Raw genomic sequence first — 25682 nt, 5'->3', positions numbered from 1 at the left:
CCACCTAGACTTTACTAAATCAGAACCTGTGTGTGAACAGGATCCCAGGTGATTCTGATGCACGTTCAAGTTTGAGAAGCACCTACTCAGAGTTACGGATCTCAGAACCTGGTCCCGTTTGTTGTCATTCCCTTCTGCTTCTTTCCTGCGGTTTTTCATCTTCTCTTTCCTGCTCACCAAAAAGGGATATAAAAATAGTATTGTGTGCTTAAATAAGCAAAAAGAAGATCAGGTCAAAAGTGTATAGAAGGAAGGAGACGAACTGTATCTTCCTTCTGAGATGGCATGGCTGACTGATGGGCTGACTGCACGTACATGTCTTTGTCATGTTTTTAGTATCTAGCAGATCTATATTCTCTTCCCTCCGCTAGGTTCTCCCAGAGTCATTATTCACATTGGCCACTGCTCCCGAAAGCAAGGTTGCATAACTGCGTGAGAAGTGGAGTACAGGAGTAAATTATACAGTGTTTAATTTACAGAGGGTGAGCCACAAAGCATCAAAAGTCGGGACCGCCCGTTCCAGCTGAGGACAGAGAGCAGCAAAGGATTTATTCTTGGTTATGTAACCTGGAAACCTCTATGAATAGCAGACATTGTGAGACAGAAATCGTTGTAATTAAAAGCGAAGTTAAATACCTAAGTCCATGCCTCCATACACGAAGATGACTCTAGGGAGTGATGGATTGAAAGTCTAGTGTAGTGATTAGGAGCTTAGACTCTTAAGCTAAAACTCTGTTGGTTCAAATTCCAGCTCATCTACTTCTTGACTCTGTGACTGTGAGTGAGTTATTTAACCTCTCTAACCTCTTCATTTGAAAATAGGGAAAAGAAAATAACTGTACCTACCTACTTCATGGGGTTATTGTAAACAGTAAATGAGAAAAGCTGTGTAAACGATACTTAGCACAATGTCTGAAACATAATGAGCACTCAGTAATCATTAGGGTATGTTTGTTTGTTCATTCATTAATTTATTAACGAAGATTCTTCTAAGTTTCTCATAACTACACAATAGCATTTTCTGTGCAGGTTTTCTGGGATTTGGCTGTGGTTTGCGGCCACGACAAAGAGCTACAGCTTTAGTTAAAGGGATTCTCTGAGGCTGAAGAGTGAGTGTCTGTTGATCACCTCTAGGATAATGACTACTGTATTGGGTATGGTGCTGGTGGTACGTAGTGTCATGAAAGAAAATGAGAAATATTAGAGAGTCCCTTGAGGCACTTAGATTCTAAATGGTAAGAGATGAGACATACATGGAAGAAGCAACACATTCATATGCTGAAAATTCTGTAGTATAAATGAGGATGCCTGGAGTGATTGAAAGGCAGCCATGAATATTGATCTTGCTATTAGCAGTTTGTATTCTCTTTTACAGAGAGGGAATTGAAAGTGGGAGGACTATTAGATTTGTTAGACAAAATGGTAGTTTGGCATGCACAAAAGATTTTTTTAAATCTGATGCTTTTGAATCTTGATTTATAATACAACTAAGCACTACAGGCCAGAATGTGAGGAAGTACTGCCACTGGGGCAGTTAGAACAGCCACCAGCCTGCACCCTCACTGAGCTAAGGTACAAAAGATAGTATTCTATCATTCCACCATTCCATTTTATATTGACTATTTTTTTTTTTTTTTTTACTACTTTTCAGTACTTTCAAAGAATTCAGGATTTGGAGAAAATGAGAAAATTGAGGAAGCTTATAAATGCTCGACAGAAGGGCTATAAATTAAGTGTTAAGATGAAACGTTATAGAACTCGAGGTGTTTTTCCATCATGAGGAACTTAGGCAGAAGAGGTGGCTCAGGTAGAGTCCTGTAGAAAACAGTGTTTGTTCCGTTCTCTGCCTCCCACCACCCCTGCCCAATGTTTAGAGCAGTTTTAAGAAGATGCTCCTGTCTCTATGTCTGAAGGGAATGGGCAGGAGAGGTGGACTTGGGCTGGGGGAGCGAGAAACAGAAAAGCAGTCAGCTGCAGGTAACATTTAGGAAAATGAGAAGACCCTGGACTTAGGACCATGACAGTAGTCTGAAAGGTAGAGATGGTTTTTCAGAGGTCCCTTTTGAAATTATCTGTCGTGGACATCTTAAAATGGAGAAAAATTGCTGTTTGGAACTAACCACCCAGAGCCATCTCTAATCTAGAGACAAGAGAAACCAGCGTCTGTCAGTGGGTGATAAAATGTCACATGAGAGCCTCTCAGGGCCTGGCTAATACTTTCAGCCCAGGATCCCCTCATATGTTTGGTTCACAGGGTCTGGTCCTCTGCTTAATCTGACGTCCTTTCTTTTGCTTCTTTTTCAGCAGTGCCCACGTGTCCCAAGTCAGCAGTGTGTCAACAACTGGAGAGTAAGTGGTCCGGATTGGGCTTTTTCCCCTCCTTTCACTTACTAAGCAGTTAAAAAAAGCTATTCTAATGGTGTGCTGCATTGGAATATTAATATAGTATATAACCAATGATGATTTTTTGACTACCCAGAGGAGAAGACTAAATAAGAAATGTTCCTATTTGAGTTTCTGTGTGGGCGTGGGACTGAAGAGAGCTTGGCCATGTGAACATCTGAGATTTTTTGTTTATTTCAGTCAAAATAATGTTAGTTAATATGTGCAAAGCAGTCTGTGTGGTTTAGGAAGTGTCTTGCCATTAAAGGTGAAGGTATGAACATATATTTTACCTCTTCCTTCGTTTGTTTTAATCAGCCTCCATTTTATTGACTGCCTGCAATACACTAAGCATAGTGTTAGGTGTCTGAGGTTAAATAAGCCTTGGGAACTGTGTTTGGGGACTTCCCAGTCTGATGGAACACAGAAAAGGAAGGAAGTTAGTGATGGCAACAAGTCCTGTTTCCTCTGGGCAGTGGCAGTGCTCTGCTATTAGTAAGGACGCCCATCACATGGCTTTTTCCTTTTAATTCTACTAGTCACACCTAGATGAAAATCTTGAATTCCAGTTATCTACCCCCACCTACTACTCTGACCACATTGTTCATTGTGCTTCAGCTATGTGACGCTGCTGGGGCGTGGGTGGGCCATTTGGAGCATCTTCATCAGCAAAGATCAGGGGGAGGAGCAGTCGTGTGATATCAGGTGGTGTGATAAGGAGGAAGAGAAAAGAATTAGCAGAAGCACTAATTAGTATGAATTTGAATCTAATAGGGCTTCCCTGGTGGCTCAGATGGTAAAGAATCTGCCTGCAGTGCAGGAGACCAGGGTTTGATCCCTGGGGTGGGAAGATCCCCTGGAGAAGGGAATAGTTATCCACTCCAGTGTTCTTGCCTGGATTTTTTTTTCCAGGGATTTGGAAATTTGGAATTTGGAAATCCCTGATTTGGGATTTTTTTTCTCCTCCTTATTAGACAAGGAAGCAATCAGAGGGCAGATTTGATCTCTCTTATCTTTATGAATTTTAAAGAGATTCTAGAATTATGCCAAGATAGACATATTCTTGCCTGCTTGTTTCCTAACAACTTTTACTTCTTATGTGACTTGTATAGTGTTTGGAAAAGGTGTGGGTTTGGTGTGTGTGTATATATTAATTTATTTAGATTCCTAGGTACCACTATTAGGTAATCTCAAATTGTTGGGATGTGGAGTTCAAGATCTATGCCCAAGTCAGACTACATTTGCTCATTGTCTTAAAATAGTTTTAATGAAATTACTATGAGTCTATTATAAAACTACCTTTGGAAGATCTAAAAGTTCTTAAATTGTTAAATTTTCTATTTAACTAAATGTATTTCTCAATCTGACCATTTAAAAAATATATTTTTTTATTTTAACAGCTTTATTGAGGTGTATATACAAAAACTATACGCATATTTAATGGACACAGAAAAGGAAGCAAATTAGTGATGGCAACAAGTCCAACTCAATAATTTGTTGAGTTTGGATGTGATTCTTTTTTCAAGTGAAGAAAAACACGCTTTGAGGACTGTCAGTTTAGAATTCTTCATGCCTGCTTATTCAGAATTAAATAATGAAGTGATAAGAGTTTAGACATGTTGAAAGACTATATAGCTTTAAAATTGATACCTTATCTGTCTTACTATCACTTTTGTCAGCCCCTGTGCTTACCTGTTTTCTTCAGGTTGAATAAAATAAATCTGTCCTTCTTTCTTCAGTAGTATATATTGGGATGTTTGCATGAATACAGTTTCAATCATTTATATCACAATTTAACTGAATAGAGATTCAGAAAGTTTTACCCTTCTGTTATTAAGAGTAATTCCTCTGGTAAGTTGTTCTTTTTTAATAGCATTATTTTCTATGTAATTTTATCTTCAAGAGATTCAAATGGATAGTAAGGATCATAAAATTATTTATGCCAATTTGCTTTGTAAATCATACTGTCTTCCCCTGCAGAACTGGTATGAAATCTGGAAGATACTTGCCTTTGTAAGAATAGCTTCATTATTCCTTGAGGAAAAAAAATCTTTCCTCATTCTGCCTTGTATTAACTGATCCTTATTTCCTGAATGCCTCCTGTAATTGTTGCTAAATCTGCTGTGAGCATTTCAGTAATTCAGGACCCACAAAGATGGAAAACACAATTATCTGATTGGTGGAATATGTTCCATTTAGTTTTGTTTCTCATACACAGTGCAAATATTGGAGGATTAATTCCTCATACTGTCTTTGCTCATGAAGTGGTAGTAGATATTCCATTGGAAATGCTGATATTTCCAATATTATGGGGACTCTTTATTGAAGAGTAGTTGATTTACAATGTTGTATTAATTTATGATTTATAGGAAAGTAATTCATTCTTTTTTAAATATTCTTTTCCACTATGGTTTATCATAGGATACTGAATATAGTCCTCTGTGCTATACAGTAGGACTTTGTTGTTTATCCATTCTGTATTTTAAAGCTTGTATCTGTTAACCCCAACCTCCCAATCCATCCCTCCCCCAACCTCCTCCCCGCTTGGCAAGTACCAGTCTGTTGTCTATGTATGGGGACATATTTTTAAACACAGTTATTGATTTTTTTTTTTTAACCAGGCTCTTAGAAAGAACCATCCGGTCAGCTGTAGAACAACATCTTTTTGATGTTAATAGCTCTGGAGGCCAAAGTTCAGAGGACTCGGAATCTGGGACATCATCATCTTCCTCCACATCCACCAAACAGCGACGACGCCAGGCTAAGGAACAGGATGAAATTCGACACAGCAGAGATGTGTGAGTTGGCATTGATACTCTTGTTTACATTTGCTCTCTTCTTTTAAAAATATATGATACATGTCTGAATTTGTGACTGTAGCATGCTTATTTCAGTATTCAGGTTAAAACTTTAAAAGTTTTCATTTTGACCCTTCTAAGCTTAGTTAACATTTGGAAATTCACAGGTGATTGAATAAATATTTCATTTTCATCTGGATATTTCATATGTGGTGGGAAGCTACCGCCAATTTAATACATTTCATGGCTTTCTCATCAATATCTTATTCAGGAGGATCCTGCACCATTAGAAGAGAAAATTGCCAGATGCTTGTCCAGAGGTGGTTTTTTTCTTTGTTAGACAACATTCAGCTTGCTGTTAGATTTTCTTATGAGCCAGCAGATTTCCCTACTTATATTGACCTGATTAAATACCAGAATGTCACTGGAATGCTCTGACAGTTGATTATGTTTTAGTATAAGAAAGGCTAAGCTCAAGTCTAACAAAAGAGGAAATGCTTGAGTTCTTTATTATTACAATGGCTCATTTCAAAGCATTCTCTTAGCATGAATTTCAAGAAGAGTATTACAATAAACTCTTTTCCCCATTAAAAAATTTGATAATATAGAAATGAATAATTACCATTCATGTTATTGAATAATCATGATTTAAATTGTTAAGGGAAATAAATTTATATATAATAGACTATATTCTCATATTTTTCCTGAAAGTTTCACCTACTGTAGCATTTAGTCTCTGTAAAGTTATTATTTTATACTTCTTAGTGTCAAAGACTAAACCAAACCCTAGTTCCCCACATTCTTTTTCACCTGCACTCATAATCTATGTCAAAATGTTTATGGGGAAAAAGAAACTTATCTTTGCTTAAAGATATAAGATAAATAGTATAAATAAATTCCATGCTTCACATTATTGAGATATTTAAGAGCTATTTTAGCAAATGTAATTTTAAAAATTAAAAAGTATCAGTTATATAACCCACTGACTTTTCATGTGATAATAAGCAACACTTTTTTGAAAACATTTGTTTTGGAGCTGGTGGGTAGGAGGGGGTGCTATAACATTTTCTTTTAGAAAATAGGAAAATTATAATATAGGACATATTTACATTTAAAATTAGTTACTGAGTAAGCTTTATAGAAAATGTTTAGGAATATAATTAGTTTGTATACTGCCTATATTGTGTTATTCAGCAAGCACCAGTTATTCATTTAACACTGTTCTTAGTGTCTGCTTTATTTTTTGCCCCACTGTATGTAACAGCTCTGCATTTTTAAAATCCTTGTGTGTCACGACATCATGCTTTCTACCCTTGTTGTTGGGACAGAGAGGAGCATGTTAGAACAAAGCGGGGCGATAGTTCTGGTGGTGGCAGGTGCACTGGGTGGACCAGGGAGGAGCATGGCAGGGATAAAGTCAAAAGTGAACAGGGTGCTAGACGGGGAGAGAAATAGGAAACAGAGCATAAGCACTCCTGCAGAATTTAAATACAGTTTCCCACATCTGAGGATGTTTCCTTAGAAGTTACCGTGCTTATTCTCCACTCTCAACATCAGAGGAACAAAAGGAGGTGGAGGATGGCAGAGACTAACTAACCATCTTGTTACAGGAAGGGGGACCCCTTCCAGAGCCCGAAACTGGGCTCTTGTCTGACACTCGGAAATGAATTGTCCAAGGAGACACATGTGCTGACAAAGCAAGAGACTTTATTGGAAAAGGGCACCCGGGTAGAGAGCAGTAGGGTCAGGGAACCCAGGAGAACGGCTCTGCCACCTGGCTCGGCTTGCAGTCGGTTTTATGGTGATGGGATTAGTTTCCGGGTTGTCTTTAGCCAATCATTCTGACTCAGAGTCCTTCCTGGTGGTGCACGCCTTGTTCAGCCAAGACGGATGCCAGAGAGAAGGATTCTGGGAGGTGGTCGGACATGTTGGTGTCTCCTTTTGACCTTTCCTGAACTCTTCCAATTGGTGGTGGCTTATTAGTTCCATGTTCCTTACCAGGACCTCCTGTCATAAAACAACTCATGCAAATAGTTACTATGGTGCCTGGCCAGGGTGGGTGGTTTCAGTCAATGTGCTTGACAATGTGCTTCAGATTCCCCTAACAATCTGAAGAGGTGCCCATGAAGCTCTAGCCTTTTCCTCCTCTGGAGTTCCTTTATTGCTCATCCTTCTCACTCATCATGGTCAACTGTGTGTTGAGTGAGAAAATCTTGGCGTGCAAACTGTTTATGGCAGAAGAAACTTAAGTCTCACCTGATTCATTTCCTTAGTGTGTGGTCTGGGTGATCAGAAGTCCCCTTCCCATGCTCCTTGTTAGCCTCACCCTCTTGGTCATAAGGCCCCTCCTAACCTGTCACCCTAGTCACTATCATGTCTTGAGAGTCCTTCTCCTTTAGCTTTCAGCCAAAGCTCAGAGGCTGCTCTGAGCTCTCCACAGCTTTGGAGGAACAAGGCCCTATCTCTCAGAGCTCTAGCTCTGCTGCTTTTGCCTCCGCACCCAAGGTCCTCTTCAGTATGTCCCAAGAGATGCACTTACATGGTGTCAGATTTGAAAATGTTAAGAATCATTACTATAACCCATAGCAAGTATGTTTTTCTCAGTGTTCGCTTATACATAATTGATTTATTATCTAAGATTTCTGTCAAGTTTTGCTTAAAAAATTAGGAAGAATAAAAGCTACACTTCACTATCTTCTATTCAAAACTATTAGCCCTGTGGAATGGTTTTAAAATGTTTTGAAAAATCTATGATATGTTATTTTCCTGCAACCATTTAGAAAAATATCCCCATGTTTCAGGGCGAGATTGGAGAGTCAACAAAGTCTGTATTAATACCATTATGACATTTTTTAAAATAAGCAATGCAGAAGACAGACTAGAAATACTTTAGTGTACATGATTTCTTATTTGTCTCAGTTCATAAGGAAACATTATCAGGCTTATATTATTATTTATTACACTAAAAATATAAAAGTTTAAGGAATATATTCATTATGTAAGAGAGCTCAATTTAATTCTCATTTAAAAATTGACCATCTGCCAAGAGCATGAAAATATTGTCGAATCTTGGTGGTGGATATAAGGAAGTTCATGGTGATAGTCCCTGTATTTTTCTATGTTTGAAAGTTTCATAATAAATATCTTTTTAAAAAAAGCAAAGCATGGCTATTGAAAATGATTTTAATCTTCCAAAATACAATGAACTAAAAAATTATACCTATTTTATTATATAAATATGATATTAAATTCCTACTGCAAACTAAAAGAAAATCATGCTATCTTAGAATATTAAGAAGTTCAGTGTTGCCAGAACATTACATGTGCATGCATGTAGGGGAAGGAGGAAACTCTGAAAAAGGAAAACCTGAGATGTGGAGAGTGAGAATGAGCGGCCACCGGGATCTAAGTTCAGATTAAATCGCGGTGGCGTCAGGTGTGAGAGTCGGGATATTACTGGAAGGATCGTGCTCCTCTGCTCCTCAGGGTCGCCCAGGCACCGACTCACACAAGAGCAAAGAGCAGCCTTTGAGGACAGCAGGATTTCCACCTGAGCACAACTGCACAGCTAGATTTGGGGATATTTATTTGAACAGGATTTATTCCAGTCATTCATTCACTGTTCAAAAAGATTAGAAAATAAACTTGGTCCTTTAGTTTCTAAAAATAATCTTTAGCTTTTGTATTAATCTGCTCAAGCTGCCATAACAAAGTACCACAGACTTAAACAACAGGAACGCATTTTCTCACAGTTCAGAGAGGTTGAAGTCCAAGATCAAGGTGCTGACGGGGGGGTGTGTGCTGAGACCTCTCTGCCTTGCGGCCGGTGCCTGCTCAGTGAGCGTCCTCACACGGCCTTGGCCTTTCGTCTGTGCTCTCTGGTGTCTGCCTCTTCTTATGAGGATGCCAGTCCTCTTGGATTAAGTCCCCTCCTTTATGACCTCATGCAACCTTTATTACCTCCTCAGAGGCCCTGTCATACTGGCAGGTAGGGCTTCATCCGTGTGAATTGGGGAGGTGAGGGGACACGGTGTATCCGTACCTCAGTTGTGTCCAACTCTTTGTGACCCCATGGACGGCAGCACACCAGGCTTCCCTGTCCATCACCAACTCCAACAGCTTTCAACCCTAAAAATTCTTCCATTAAAAAATTATAATTGGATCTATACCCCAGGAATTAAGATAATACAAAGAAAGAGACATAGTTAAATATTATAGTAAAATCATTGTGAATTTGAGAGAGATTTAAGAGTGTTTGTGTATGTGCCTGCATGTTAGTCCCTAGCAACTTTTCCTCATGTATTCATTTATTTTATACTTGGAATATTTCTTATAAATGTAACATACATCTTTTATGTAATTTTACTAAATGTATGTATTTGTACATTAAAAGTATAAAATAAGGCTAGATTCAATATGGAATATTAAAAATCACCAAGATAGTGTAATGGTGAAAATATTATGATAATATTTAATTCATAACTTTGCCTCCATGATAGCCTATCTAAGACAGGATATGAATTTAAATTACAGAATAAATATTTAATTTACTCAGTTTCATTTGGGGATATGATTGATAGTAAAATATGTTCATTTATTTTTATACTTTGGAGCTCACTTATTTCAAATACAGTTTTGGGTGGTTAGGAGTTATCTTTATATATTTTTAAAATTGAATTATAGTTGATTTACAGTGTGTTAATTTCTGCTCTACAGCAAAGTGATTCAGTTACACACATATATTTATTCACATTTATATTCTTTTCCATTATGCTTTATCCCAGGATATCGAATGTAGTTGCCAGTGCTATACAGTGGAACCTTGTTGTTTATCCATTCTATACGCGACAGTTTGCATCTGCCAATCCCTAACTCCCATGACATCCCTCCCTCCCATCCCCTTGGCAACTACCAATCTGTCTTCTATGTCCATGATTCTCTTTCTGTTTTGTAGTTAGGTTCATTTGTGCTATATTGTAGATTCCACACGTAAGTGATATCATGTTGTATCTGTCTTTCTAATCTGACTTAACTTCATTTAATATGGTAATCTCTAGTTGTAGGGAAGTACCTTTAAGGTCACACCATGATGGAGAGTAAGCCTCATTCATTTGTACCTGACCAAATGGTGCTGCTACTGCTGCTAAGTCACTTCAGTCATGTCCGACTCTGTGTGGCCCCATAGACGGCAGCCCACCAGGCTCTCCCGTCCCTGGGATTCTCCAGGCAAGAACACTGGAGTGGGTTGCCATTTCCTTCTCCAATGCGTGAAAGTGAAAAGTGAAAGTGAAGTCGCTCAGCAGTATCCGACTGTTCGCGACCCCATGGACTGCAGCCTACCAGGCTCCTCCATCCATGGGATTTTCCAGGCAAGAGTACTGGAGTGAGTTGCCATTGCCTTCTCCAAAATGGTGCTGCAATGATGGTTTAATTTGTTCTGTGATGTAGTAAAAGACAAACATTTCGCCAAGTACTTTAATTTCGTGAAAAATCTCTTAAAAGAGAATGTTAAAATGCTTAAGGGAAGCATTTCAAGAGCATTAAATGAGTTAAATTCTGTGATTAAAACTTCTAAAACTAAGTCATGAAGGAACTCTAGTTATAAGCTTACATTCAGAAACTGGTACTGGGAAGTAATGAATCCATATTTCAGTTAAAATTCTTTGTATTCCATAGTTCTTGTTAGATCATTTTTACCAGGATCATCTAATATAGTCAGATTTAGGTGTTAATGCATTTATTGCGTGATAAAATGTCTTTCTCAATTGGAGAAAATCAGTGTCCCATTCTGGAGAAAAAGATGTGTTTCCTTTTCAGATTTTCCTTAATATATTAATTTATAAGATTCATGTATGTGTATGTATATAAAACCTACAAATAATGAAAAATGTCTTTGCAAGTTTACACAATTCCCCTGGTTTTGAATACAGATTACTTTCGGTACAAATACAAAAACTTTTCATTGGTAGAAACACAGCCCTCACCAGTTTGCCTTTAGGAATAATTTCTCTTTTAATCTGATACATTTGGTACCAAGTGGCCTCAGGAGTAGCACTCTGCTCAGATTTTGATAAAAGATGAAACATGGAACTTCTAGGCACTCTTCTTTCTGCATATCGATGCAGTGTCATTAAAACGTCCTTTTTGCCTTTTAAAGTAAAATGAAACTATTTTTTTTTCAATTCAAGGGGACTTCTCAACAAAGAAAATATTCCTTCTGGCTTCAGCAATCTGGATGAATGTATGTTGAATGCTCATGAAGTGGAAAAATTATATGAAAATACTTCTGGTTATATTGGAGAAAGGGGTAAACCTAAACGTCAGAAATCCAGTTCCAAACTTTCTGAGCTCAATGAAAATCAAGATGGTCTTGTGGTAAGTGTATGATTCTATAAAATTTTTACTTGTAGCCATTTAGGAAATACCACATCTCTTTTCCTTGCTTTGTAAAAAATAGAAACTAATGTCAAGCTCGAGTTTCACAGAATTATAGGACATGAGTTCTGAAAGAGACCTTAGAGGTACTAAGTATACACACTTTTATTTCTTTTTAATAACTATAAAAATCTAGTTCACGAAACACTGAATTTTGCCAAAGGAACCAGAAACAACACACACTTTGATTTATATGTTATTGAAATTGGTCTGACTTTTATCTCATTCTTTTGAGTATTTTAAAACTTTATATTTAGAATAAAATTATCAAAGCATTTTTCCTTATTTTCCTCCATTTTATCATTCTTATCTATATGAATATAAAAAATTAATGAGTTTAAAGTGAGGTAAAAGAAAAATGCATATGGAAATAGGATTAATTGTCTTTGTGTTCAGAAATCACTTTGTGTTCAGAAATTTAATTTCAAAGCTATACTTTATGGTTTTTTTCCCCTGTATTAATCAGAAGCAAATTAGCCTCCTACACAAATTAGCCTCAGACCTAAATGCTGGTTCATGAATTTGATATTTAAGTTATGCAAGTGAGTTTAGTCAATAACTCAGTATTTATCCAGTTTAACTATAAATATACATCATCCTTTATTGTGTACGTTCAGTTTCTTTGAAAAGTGAGAACCAAAGTCTATCTTCTGATTTCCTTTAGCTTTCAGAAATTTAATCCCCCAAAAAACTGAAGTTGAATTTTATAGCATGAACTGGAGTCCCTAATAGAAATAGGTAATATCCACTCTCTCACAGTGTTTAAAGCCTCTGTTCTGGTTTATCTCAGCAGTTTTTACCTGCATGCTGGGTTTTCTATAAATGTAACAAAACTCATGGGCCACCTATTTTCCCATTGTCAATTTCTGCCTGTGCTCAGAGAAAATTCCCAATTTTATTCCTTAAAGAAAATATGCATAAATGCAAATCTAGGGAAAGCACGTTTAGTCCATTTTCCCACAGATGTCTTGATACCCTGTTTCTGGAAACAAACTGACCAACTAGAGTAAACAGACTCACCCACCTCAGACTGGTGTCTGACACAGTTCTACAAATACAGCTTCCCAGGTGGTGCTAGTGGTAAAGAGCCCATCTGCCAATGCAGGAGACATAAGAGACACAGGTTTGATCCCTGGGTCTGGAAGACCCCCAAGAGGAGGCTATGATAGCCCACTCCAGTATTCTCGTCTAGAGAATCCCATGGACAGAGAATCCTGGTGGGCTATAGTCCATGATATTGCAAAGAGTTGGACATAACTGAAGCGACCAGGAATAGTATCTTAAATTAGCCAAGTGCATATATATTTATAATTGTTATATCTTCTTCTTGGATTGATCCTTTGATCATTATATAGTGTCCTTCTTTGTCTCTTTTCACATCCTTTATTTGAAAGTCTATTTTATCTGATATGAGTATTGCGACTCCTGCTTTCTTTTGGTCTCCGTTTGCATGAAATATTTTTTTCCAGCCCTTCACTTTTAGTCTGTATGTGTCTCTTGCGTTGAGGTGGGTCTCTTGTAGACAGCATATATAGGGGTCTTGTTTTTGTATCCATTCAGCCAATCTTTGTCTTTTGGTTGGGGCATTCAACCCATTTACATTTAGGGTAATTATTGATAGGTGTGGTCCCGTTGCCAGTTACTTTGTTGTTTTGGGTTCACGTTTATACAACCTTTCTGCATTTCCTGTCTAGAGAAGATCCTTTAGCATTTGTTGAAGAGCTGGTTTGGTGGTGCTGAATTCTCTCAGCTTTTGCTTATCTGTAAAGCTTTTGAAACTTAAAAGCTTTTGCACTACAAAGGAAACTATAAGTAAGGTGAAAAGACAGCCCTCAGATTGGGAGAAAATAATAGCAAATGAAGAAACAGACAAAGGATTAATCTCAAAAATATACAAGCAACTCCTGAAGCTCAATTCCAGAAAAATAAATGACCCAATCAAAAAAATGGGCCAAAGAACTAAACAGACATTTCTCCAAAGAAGACATACAGATGGCTAACAAACACATGAAAAGATGCTCAACATCACTCATCATTAGAGAAATGCAAATCAAAACCACAATGAGGTACCATTACTCGCCAGTCAGGATGGCTGCTATCCAAAAGTCTACAAGCAATAAATGCTGGAGAGGGTGTGGAGAAAAGGGAACCCTCTTACACTGTTGGTGGGAATGCAAACTAGTACAGCCGCTCTGGAAAACAGTGTGGAGATTTCTTAAAAAACTGGAAATAGAACTGCCATATGACCCAGCAATCCCACTTCTGGGCATACACACTGAGGAAGCCAGATCTGAAAGAGACACGTGCACCCCAATGTTCATCGCAGCACTGTTTATAATAGCCAGGACATGGAAGCAACCTAGATGCCCATCAGCAGACGAATGGATAAGGAAGCTGTGGTACATATACACCATGGAATATTACTCAGCCGTTAAAAAGAATTCATTTGAATCAGTCCTAATGAGATGGATGAAACTGGAGCCCCTTATACAGAGTGAAGTAAGCCAGAAAGATAAAGAACATTACAGCATACTAACACATATATATGGAATTTAGAAAGATGGTAACGATAACCCTATATGCAAAACAGAAAAAGAGACACAGAAATACAGAACAGACTTTTGAACTCTGTGGGAGAATGTGAGGGTGGGATATTTCAAAAGAACAGCATGTATACTATCTATGGTGAAACAGATCACCAGCCCAGGTGGGATGCATGAGACAAGTGCTCGGGCCTGGTGCACTGGGAAGACCCAGAGAAATCAGGTGGAGAGGGAGGTGGGAGGGGGGATCGGGATGGGGAATACGTGTAAACCTATGGCTGATTCATATCAATGTATGACAAAAAAAAAAAAAAATTAGCCAAGTGGTAGTAGCTAATGAAACTGGAAACGTATATTTATTCCTTAGAATACATATGTGATTGCTAAAACTGTGGACATAGTTGATATTTAAAAACATTTGGATGAGAGAGCTTAATTGCATTCTGTGGGTTTTTTTTTTTTTCCTGTGGAAGGATTTGTCCCCACCTTAGCTGCCAGTTTCCACGTTCCAGGATTGTGCAGGTCACATGTTAACATAAGTGAGCTAAGTGGAACATGTCTGTGTTGCAATGAATAATTTAGCCCTGCCAGCACAACTCAGACAGAAGCAAAACTTTCTCATCTGTGAAGTGAGGGTATTCTCAAAGATATTTCCTGACTCTCACATTCCATTAGTTTTAAATCTCATCTTCGCAGGTAACCACAAAGCAAACAGCCAGGGAGCATGACAGTGACTACTGTCTAGAGCACATCCTGAAAGTGAAGTTGTTGGAGGAGGAAATGGCGGCCCACTCCAGTGTTCTTGCCTGGGAAATCCCATGGACAGAGGAGCCTGGTGGGCTACAGTCCATGGAGTTGCAAAGAGTTGAATAAGACTTAGTGACTAAACAACAACAATACTATATATATATATATATATATATATATATATATATATATATATAGCCATGCCGTGTGGTTTGTAGGATCTTTTTTAACCACTAGACTGCCAGCTCATTCCCCAGAAATGATTAAGATGGCAAATTTTATAATATGTGTATGCACATTTTGCTATAATTTAAAAAAAGCCAGTCTGATAAAAATGGTTAATTAGGTATAGAGCAATGATTTCAATTGCCAGGGATTTCTCATCAGAAACTGTGGAAGTGAGAAGACAGTGGGACATCATTAAAGTGCTGAAAGACTATAACTATATCTAGAGAGAATAAATTCAGGAATGAAGGCAAAATAAAGTCAGTTCTCAGATGAAGGAAAACTTAAGAGGACTATATACTTCCTGTAAGAGAAGTGCTCAAGGGAGTTTTTCAGGCTGAAGGGAAGTAATAGCAGAGGGAAACTTGGAACAGAAGGAATCAAGGAAGAACATAAATGGTAAATGTCTCCTCTTAAGTTCTTTAAAATATGTGTAACTATTAAAAGCAAAAATTGTAACAAAAAAAAAAAAAGTGAAGTTGTGCTTCTTAACTTCCTACTTACTTTTAAACTTCTATTTTTACTTTCCCCCACTCTCCTCCAAAACCTTCTCTTATTCCTTTTCAAGTTCTTTATACACTGACTAAACTTTTGTTTCTGGAAAACATATGTAATAGTATACCTTCTCTGTGCCAGGAAATATTTCAGAATCTGGGGATACATCTGTGAGACAAACAGGCAAAAATCACTGCCTTCATGGAGCTTACATTCTAGTGGGAAAAACAGACAAAATCAAGATTAAAAAAGTCAACCATAAAATATATTACATAGTGATAACTATTAGTAAGAAAAATAAAGCAAAAAATGAGGATAGAAATTGTAAATGGGCAGGGGTTACAATTTTAAATAGAGTTTTTAGATATGGCCTTCCAAGAATTTGATATTTGAGTGTAAAGATCTAGAGGAAGTAAGGAAACAAACCATACTATCACAGCAGGTTTAGAGACCCCAAGAAAATCACTTATATGAAATGTTCAAGACACTGCAAAGATACCATTATGGTTAGAAGAGAATGAGGAAAGTGAAAAAGATAATAGAAGGTGAGGAGAGAACAAATTAAGTAGGGTTAGAACATAGAACATTATAAAAACTCTGCCTTTAATCTGGGTGAGATGAGATGAGAATCTGTGTGAGGGTTCTAGGTAGAGTGGTGATGTGACTTACTGAAATTTGGTTTGACCACTGTGTTGAGAACAGACAGGACACAGCCAAGGGCAGAAGCAGAGAAACCAGTTAGGAAACTATTGCAATAATCTAGGTGTGCGCTGATGATGGCATGAACTAAGGTGATCCTCAAGCCAGCACATCTTGCCTTGCAGGTTGCATGGGGGACTGCTGTGGGGACATTGTTCACAGTGACTAAAATGTCCCCCTAGAGTACTGTATTGCAGTCGTCATGAGGTAATAGTTGCTTTCTGGATATATTTTGAACATAGGATTGGTAAGATTTCCTGATATCACCTGCATAGTATGAAAGATAATGCCAAGGTTTTTGGCCTTGAGCAACTAGAAGGTTTGTGATACCAATTTACTAAGATGGAGAAGAGAGAAGTTTGGGAGATAGTATCATGGTTCAATGTTGGACATGTTTTTTGAGTTTGTTTGTTTGTTTGGCTATTCTCTGTCTTAGTTGCGGCATGCAAGATCTTTGATATTCATTGCAGCATTTGAACTCTTAGTTGTGTCATGTGGGACCTAGTTCCCTGACCAAGGATCGAACCCAGAGTATTTAAAGTCAGTATACTAGATGAAGTAATCAAGGGTGTGAGTTTGAACAGAAAAGGGAAGTGACCTCAGGGACCATGAGCCCTGAGGCCTATGAACATGTAGAGGATGGGGAGATAACAGGGTACCAGTAGATGAGACTTAAGAAGGAGACAACAGCAAAAAAGGAGAAAATGAGGTGTGTTTGATGTTTTGGAAGCCAAGTGAATCGGGTATCAGTAGCTGGAAAGAAGGTCAGATGGCTAAACAAGTAGAACAGTGAGAGTTTAGCCATTGGAATTAGCAAGCTGGAGATCACTCAATAAGAGCAGTTTTGATGGAGCTATGGGAGCAAAGCATTTTCCAGAGAAAATGAAAGGAGAGGAACTGAAGAGTTGGATAATTTTACAGTGATCTCGCCAGCCCAGAACACAGCCAAAGAGACCTAAAAAGAACATCTTGCAGATTAAGAATCTCTAGAGTGGGAACTGTCTGTGTTCTTTGCCTTGTCCTTTTCCCTTTTGAACTATCATGAGCAGCAGAGACCAAGAGACTGCAGATAGTTGCAAACTCAGAAATTAGTGGTAGTGAGTGGCCTTGAGTGCTCAGCCTTATCTCTAATGATTGCTGTGGTCAGAACCTTCTGCTCTCTTCTTGCACCGCCAGCTCACACCTGTGCTCTTCAGCCTCTCTCTGATGGAAACCTTGTGCCCTCATTTGCCTTTGAACAGCTAAGACAGCAAGCTTGTGTTTCAGTGACTTCCCGCTTTCCTGCTTCAGAATTTCTCTAGATCTCTACCCATTTTCTTGCCTGCTCAAATGATAAAGGTTTTTCTAAAATCTAAGATTAAGTATCCTCGAAAATTAGGTTTTCTGCATCCATCTCTTCACCTCTTGTACATGTACAAACATATACACACTCATTCACTCACTCACTCATGCACTTTTCATTGCTTCCTCACCACTAGCTCATTTCTGATGGCCTAGGAAATGCCTCTATCTCAAAAACATTCTTTCTAGGGCACAATTTAACAGTTTGAATTAAAAGCCATAATTCAGTTGCTGCTGCTGCTAAGTCACTGCAGTCATGTCCAACTCCATGCGACCCCACAGACAGCCGCCCACCAGGCTCCCCCGTCCCTGGGATTCTCCAGGCAAGAACACTGGAGTGGGTTGCCATTTCCTTCTCCTATGTGTGAAAGTGAAAAGTGAAAGTGAAGTCGCTCAGCAGTATCCGACTGTTCGTGACCCCATGGACTGCAGCCTACCAGGCTCCTCCATCCATGGGATTTTCCAGGCAAGAGTACTGGAGTGGGTTGCCATTGCCTTCTCCACCATAATTCAGGCAGTTTATCTAATAACCCTACCCCTGCTCTTCTGCTCTGGAGACAGCATCGTACATATGGAAAGGACCAGAAGTACTGATTTGCTCACCACATGGTTGTCTATAATCATGGAGAATTAGAAGCAATTTAAATGTTCAAAAGTAGGAGACCAGATAAGTAATATTTGTATGTCAATTCAATAAGATATTATGCATCAAATAAAAATTATGGTTCTGAAGACTATGTAATAAAGTGAAAAATGTTCAGCAAAAGTGCTTTGCATATATTATCAATTTTAATCCTCCAAATAACCCATAAAGTAGTAATTATTATTGTTAATATTCTCATTCTGAACATGAGGAAAATGAAGCACAGGTGATAAACAGCTGCCCAAGGCCACACTTAAGTGGTGGAGCTTGGGTTCCATGATACTTTCCCTCAATGTTAAAAGTAGGTTATGAAGCAGTATATATAGTGCATGCATTTATGTGTGAATATATGTATATAAATATGTTCCTAGAAAAAAAAACAAAGGAAATACACCTAAAATGGTTGAACATAGTATTGTGATGGTGATGTATTAGGGTGAAGTATTAGGGCCAATTTTTACTCCATCCAAAGAATATTTTCCAAATATTCTTTATGTGATTATACTAATGCCTTAATAAGCTTTACATTTTATATATTTAAAAAAACATGGTCTAATAGCCCTCTTATTCATAAATAGCATCTATTTAATCTCACATACACCCTCTGAAATCATAGGCAGGGTTCAAGGAAGCAGCTTAGGTCTTACACTCAGACGTGAATTTTAGCTCCAACTTTGTCGCTTAATAGCTATGGCAGGTGAGCAGTTACTCTGTAACATGGGAGTATTTCTATCTCTTTGTGGTTTTTTGTGAGATTTAAGTGCAATGAAATGTGCTAAATAATAGGAAAAACTGAAAACAGTACCTATATAAGTTCTTTCTGCTCCCTCTGTTCTGATGGTCAATCTTTGCCCTTCATTTTGCCATCAAAAATTTTAAACAATCTGCATTTCCAGTTCTTTCCATACTTGCTAATCAACTCCTGTAATTCAGATTCCACCCCCACTTCTCTGAAGAAACTCCTTTCTCTGTGTCACTGAATGAACGTGTGGTTGTTTCTGGTATGTTCAGACCACTGTGCTGTTGTTGTCTTGGTCCTTGGCCTCCTGAAGTCCTTGTGGTTCTTGATCCTCTGTCCCTTTTTCTCAGAAATCTTTCTCCCTTGACCACCAGGATGTTGATCTCTCTTTGTCCTCTTACCACAATGACCCCATTCCTCGTTACTGTGTCCCTCACTGACTGGTTTTCCACAAGACATGCTTAGATATAAATGTTACACAGATTATCGCCTCATCCGTTGTCCGTCAGCACTGCACCTGAGAGCTTCTCTACTGTGGTGTCAGATGTCACCTCTTTGGAAATGACTTCCAAAGCAACACTTCTGTGATGCTCTGTGAAGCTCTCCTTAGACAGTACTTTCGGGTCAATATGTGAAAATCAAATGAATCATCTTTTCCTCCAGGTCCTCATCTTCTTAGTCATTTTCTAAGGCCTTTCCTTTCCTTACTCCCAATCCTTCTTCCAGTGTTTGTCATATGTCAAATCTAGTTGACTCTACTTTAAAATATGCCCCCCACTCTTCCCTTTGTATTGCCATAGCCAAGGCGCTTTTTATAACTAGTCTGGAATATCAGGACAGCCGCCTAGCACATCTTCATGCCTCCACTCTCTCCTCCACCCCTTCCAAATCATTTTGCCTGTTTATAAGAACAATCATTTACCTAATGTTAAAAATCTCAGCTCTTGGTTTTAATGCAATATAACCCAGCAAGAACTCCTGTCAAAAGCCACCTGACAGTGATTCGCTGAGTGGTGTCAATGTAAGGTGAAAAAAAAAAAAAAACCCACCATTTGAACCGTAGATTGAAACATATTCATTCCTTCAAACATACAACAGTTAACTGTATGACAGGCACTGTTTTAAGCACAAAAGACAAAATGGTGACCCAAACAGACACACTGTCTGCCATCTGGAAGTCTACATTCTCAAAGGATGAGACAGATAAGAAACAAACCAACGTGTAGTCAGATGGCAGCACATGCTGTGGAGAGAAGTGAAGCGGGGTGAATCAGATGGGGTGTGGGTGGGAAGCTGAGGATGGACATTGAGCAGATTGAGTCTTCAGGTCCAGCGTCGCTGAGAATGGCGCTTATGCAGGGACCTGTGAGGGGGTGAGCCATCGGGATATCTGAGGAGAGACTATCCAGGCAGAGGGAGAACAGCCTTAGCCTTTGGAAGATGAGCAAAAGGCTCTCCTGGTCAGAGCAGCATTGAGGGGGGAGTGTTGTAGGAGATGAGGTCAGAGGCAAAGCAGGGAGCCTGATCCCTTAAGGCTTTGTAGCCATTTTTAGATCTTTAGCATTTACCTTGAGTGAAATGAGAAGCCATTAGAGGATTGAAGAGAAGAAAGTAATTTTCTGAAGTACCTTTTGAAAGGATCACTCTGGCAACTGTATAGCACAGGAATAGTGAGGGCTGTTCAGATAGAACCTGTTTTAAAAATTACGATAGTATTAGCAGTGTAACAGACTACAATTGGAGCAGTAACCAAATACAGAAGTGATGATGGCAAGAACCAGCGCCTGTCAGTCACCATCCACCATTGTACCCCAGTGCCCAGCATAGCTCACCACTCACAAAAAATGTGTTTTAAGGAAAGTGAGCAAATGAATGGTTGCCATATCATTTAGTGTGGTAGCTCAAGTGATAAAGAATCTGTCCGCAGTGCAGGAGACCTGGCTTCCACCCCTGGGTTGGGAAGATCCCCGGGAGAAGGGAATGGCTACCCACCGTAGTATTCTTGCCTGAAGAATCCCATAAACAGAGGAGCCTGCTGGGCTACAGTCCTTGAGGTCACAAAGAGTTGGACACAGCTGAGCAACTAACACTTGCACTTACACTTTCTTTTTTAGGGTAACTTGGGTAACAAAATGACCCAAAATTCAATGCCTTGAATACCATCAAAGTTCTTTCTTCTGTGACAATCTAAAGCAGTTTAGGGCTCAGGAGAGGAGTTAGAAGACTTGCTCCACACAGTGTTTCAGGGACTCAGGCCAACTGCCTCTAGCTTCAGCAACTAGCTTCCAGAGCGCTCGTGTTTTTCATCTGCATTCCAGCTCACAAGAGGAGAGAATAAGTGAGTGTCAAGGCGTGAACCTTGTGAGGCAGCTTATTAGGCAGGCCTGGAAAGCATACATACAGCTTCTCACATCCTATTAAAGAGAAGCTAGTCACATGGCCCTATCTACCTGCCTGAGACTGGGCACGTGGCTCCTTCATCACTGTGCAAGAAAGGTGGAATGGATTAGGGTGGACAGCTAGCAAGCTCTTCCTTAGGTGACCTCTTACAGTACCAGGAATTCTTTTTGAATATGGATTAATTTATACAGGGAGGGATTGGGGGCAGGAGGAGAAGGGGACGACAGAGGATGAGATGGCTGGATGGCATCACCGACTCGATGGACATGAGTTTGAGTTAACTCCGGGAGTTGGTGATGGACAGGGAGGCCTGGAGTGCTGTGATTCATGGGGTCACAAAGAGTCTTACATGGCTGAGCGACTGGACTGAACTGAACTGAAGCCATAAAACATGAAAGGTACAAAAGAATACAAAAAAAATTTAAATTCGCCATGAATCCTTTGTTAATGAGAATATATCAGATACCTTCTCTTATACCTCAAGGCTAGAATAATGAACTTGTTTTGACTAGCAGTGTTCCATGTAGCCTTCAAACGGAATTATTTGTATATTGAGAGAAGGCATTTTTTTAGTGTCCTCTGTAAAGGCTTTGTCAGGCTTCTCTGGTGGCTCAGTGGTAAAGAATCTGCCTGCAATGTATGAGACAGGGGTTCAATCCCTGGGTCAGAAAGAGCCCCTGGAGGAAGACATGGTAACCCACTCCAGTATTCTTGCCAGAAAAATCCCATGGGCAGAGGAGTAACTCAGACACAACTGAAGCGACTAAGCTTCACACACACACACACACACACACACACACACACCATACACACACACACACACCCCATACACACACCCCATACAGAGACACACACACACACACCATACACACACCCCATACACACACACACACACACACACCATACACACCCCCCCCCACACACACACACCATAAAGGCTTTGTCAGCATTTTATAGTTTTAGAAGCCAAATTTGTTTGTGCTCCAAGTGTTTTCAAGTATTTCAGTGATCAAACAGGTTTGAGCCTAGCTGTCAATGCCAAAACAGAGAAGGAGCCAGGGGGAAGAACTGAAAATAATCTCCACAGTCTAATTTTTTCAAAGCTTTTGCTCTTTATAGATTTTAGGTCATTTTTATAATTGAGGAGAGTGGTTCTTAAAATTCAATTTCTTCTGACACCCCCAAGTCATCAAAGTACATTGTAGAAATTTTGTGTTTTCAAAAGTCTCTATGAGGCAGAACTAGATTTATCTGTCTTTTTTAGTGCAATTCTAAAAGCAGTTTTATCAAGTTATACTTAAAGATATAATCTGCCCTTTGCTGTTTCTTAAAATTATCTATTACCTTTAAAAGATACTAACTTTAGAAAACTAAAATTAAATTAATCCAATAAGACATGATGTTTTATAAGAGTTCTTTTACTTCAAACTTTATTAAATGAAAACATTAATGAACTACTGTTTTACCACACCTGGAGAAGCATTTGGCACATAAAACAGTTAAAACCCTTCAGAGGTCATTGAGCCGCTATTTTCTCATAAGACCAGCACTGTTAACAACTACAGAGCATTTGAAAGTCCAGTAGCATACTTGTCTTACAATGGAAGCTTTCTAAATTTCAGCCATTATTTTGACCTGACCTATTTTCTCCTTTCCCCATCTCATTGAAGTGGGGGAATGGCTGATCTATTTCTTAATCTTCCCTCCCCAGACCCTTAGGCAAAGAATGGAAGTTAGAATCTATAAAGTGTTTTGCACCCATGGAAAATAGGTACTTTTGTTATGTACTCCTAGATCTTTACTACCCTTGTTAGTCTCATTCTTAAAAAAATTGCTGTAGGTTGCCAGTTGTAACACATTCTTCACATATTCCTGTTTCCAGAAGGTATAGGGGCAACCTAATTACTTTAGCAAAGGAACACTGTGTACTCGCCTGCTGCTTTGGTGAAAGCAGACTATGAATATTCAGTAGTCTAAGATGTGTGGAAGACAACATGAAAACTGGAATTATTACAAAGCTTTAGAGAGAAATACCGAACAATTTTGAAAGTCACCCTTTGTCAGTTACATCTGTAGAAACTCAGGTCCTTAGAGAGTTGTTATACATACAGATCAAACATTTTTTAAAAAGTGGAGTAGGTGAGAGAGTTGAAGTTACAACTTGTCTTAACCCTGAAAATCAGCTAAACTTTCTCACATTTCACACCTGCTTTTTGCAAAACTTTCTATTGTAAAACATAACTATATATTTTCTGTAATTCTCAAAGCCTATGTTGATTGTATCTTGGTTCTTTCTGTTTTGGGGAAAAAAATCAATCTTCTAACATTCTGCTAACTGAAATATCTTTAAATTTATATTATAGTTTATTTTATGTTCTTTCTGAATATATCTTAGCCTCCCACCTGAAGATTTTTATTTCTTCTGAAATAGTTATTTGCATATAATTATGAAGGTATTTCATGGACAGTGTTTTAAAGTGATCTGAAGGCAGAGGGTTGTGCTTTCCCTAGGAATTCATCTTTCAGCGCTTCAGGGAAATTTAATACTATTGCATTAGATCTTACACTAAAGATTTTGATACTGTGTTGAAGATTACCAGTGTGAACAAAGATTCTTTGTCAAAGATGGATCGCTGCTTATCAGGAAAATCACATTCCAGTAATAAGAGCAACTATGCTCTGGCTTAATGAGAGCCATTTTAGAGAAGCCTCTTCTAACTCAAACTTTAGAGGTATAAAAATGTACATATTATTGAATGTTTTTATATATATATATATATTTAAATTTCTCAGATCCATTCTAAAATTATCTGTGTAAATTATCTAAACATGTAAATGGGTATGCAGTAATGGCAGACACAAACACTGTCTTACCAGGTCCTGGGACATCATCTTAACTATGGGCCAATAGTAGTAATATATTTCCTTGGAGATGTCACAGTTTTAGAAATCATAATACCACCAACAGCTAATATTCACTAAATGTATAAGACATTAATTTAATACTTTACATGTATTACCTCATTTAATCCTTATGACCACCCTATGTTAAGTATTGTTGCCACCCCCACTTTACAGCTGAGGAAACTGAGAGTCAGTACGATCTTAATAGATCCTACAGTTAATAAATGATGGAGCTAAGATTCAAACCCAAACATTCTGACTCCAGAGCCACTATTAATAACTCTTATGATATGTTGTCTCCCTTGTTTTTATACTTGATGGAACCTAGGGTTTTAAACTTTTAAGAATTGCAGACAAGTTGACCATACCACCATAAATGGAAAATAATTTATCCACCTACCAAGCCCAAGATTAGCTATCTACTCTATATGCTTGTTTTGTGGAGATTTTTGTATATCTCAATTCCATAGGATCACTGTGAATCTTAATTCAATGTATTTTGCAATGGACTTTTCATAGTGGAAGATTATAAATATGTAGATGGATGCATGTTGCTTCAATGTGTTATTTCGACAACACAGAATACATGGATTGTACTTAATAGTCTTTTAATGCAGAAATGAATCTTTGAGTTCAGTGAAATTCAGGTCCAAATCTCCAAGGCAGCTTTGTGTTTGAGTCTACCAAATGCAAACGTGCGCTTGTTTGCATATTTGTATTCTTCCTGCATGGGGACGGCTTACTTTGTGCTCAGTCACCTGAGCTGTATTTAGAAACTGCTGGCTGTTTTCACAGAGGCAGTCTAAAAATCTTACTAATATGCCTCCCGATAAGTGTTAAGCCCTGTCCGTCAGTCTGAAATACATGCTACTTGAAGTTTCCTGTTTATTTTTTTCCATCTTGGTTCATATAAAGATTAACATTAAATATCACAGAAGAAAAGGCTCTTAACTCCATGTCTTTGTGATGACTATTTTGCAGTTTAGATACAAGCTGCATATCACCTCAGATCATTTTGACAAAAAACACTGAAAAGATGTTAAACAGGCAGTGAATGTGACATTGGTTTCTGATTACATTAGAAGTCAGATTCCTCGGTTCTGGTTCTAATGCTGCCCTAATATTCTGAGAGTCTGGGTTTTGCTCTATTTAGCTATAAAATGTGGATAATACCTAACAGGAACATTATAGGCCATAATGACCATTTCTGTGCTGCTGTCATATGTGTTTGTTAACGGAATGATGAAGTTCAATATACAATTTTATGCCAGCAGTGTATAATAAAGTGTCATAATTTTACTAATTTTAACAAAGTTGGGAATCTGAGGACT

General features: G+C 38.4%; 1 protein-coding gene across 13 annotated transcripts in view; it reads left to right on the top strand.

Annotated features, from left to right (window-relative positions):
• Positions 1 to 25682, top strand: part of FAM13A (family with sequence similarity 13 member A) — a 316062-nt gene that overhangs the window by 244116 nt on the left and 46264 nt on the right. For 8 of the 13 annotated variants that reach the window (XM_043438899.1, XM_043438900.1, XM_043438897.1 and 5 more), the window contains 3 exons: positions 2305 to 2349; positions 5004 to 5180; positions 11369 to 11555. In XM_043438899.1, coding sequence (XP_043294834.1) covers positions 2305 to 2349; positions 5004 to 5180; positions 11369 to 11555 — 409 coding nt within the window. The remainder of the gene's footprint in view (positions 1 to 2304; positions 2350 to 5003; positions 5181 to 11368; positions 11556 to 25682) is intronic. The other 5 variants (XM_043438910.1, XM_043438898.1, XM_043438908.1 and 2 more) reach the window with 1 other exon arrangement.

The sequence above is a fragment of the Cervus canadensis genome, chromosome 19 (genome assembly GCF_019320065.1).
Source record: "Cervus canadensis isolate Bull #8, Minnesota chromosome 19, ASM1932006v1, whole genome shotgun sequence".
In the NCBI taxonomy this organism is placed as follows: domain Eukaryota; kingdom Metazoa; phylum Chordata; class Mammalia; order Artiodactyla; family Cervidae; genus Cervus; species Cervus canadensis.
This window is presented reverse-complemented; position numbering and strand designations above follow the sequence as displayed.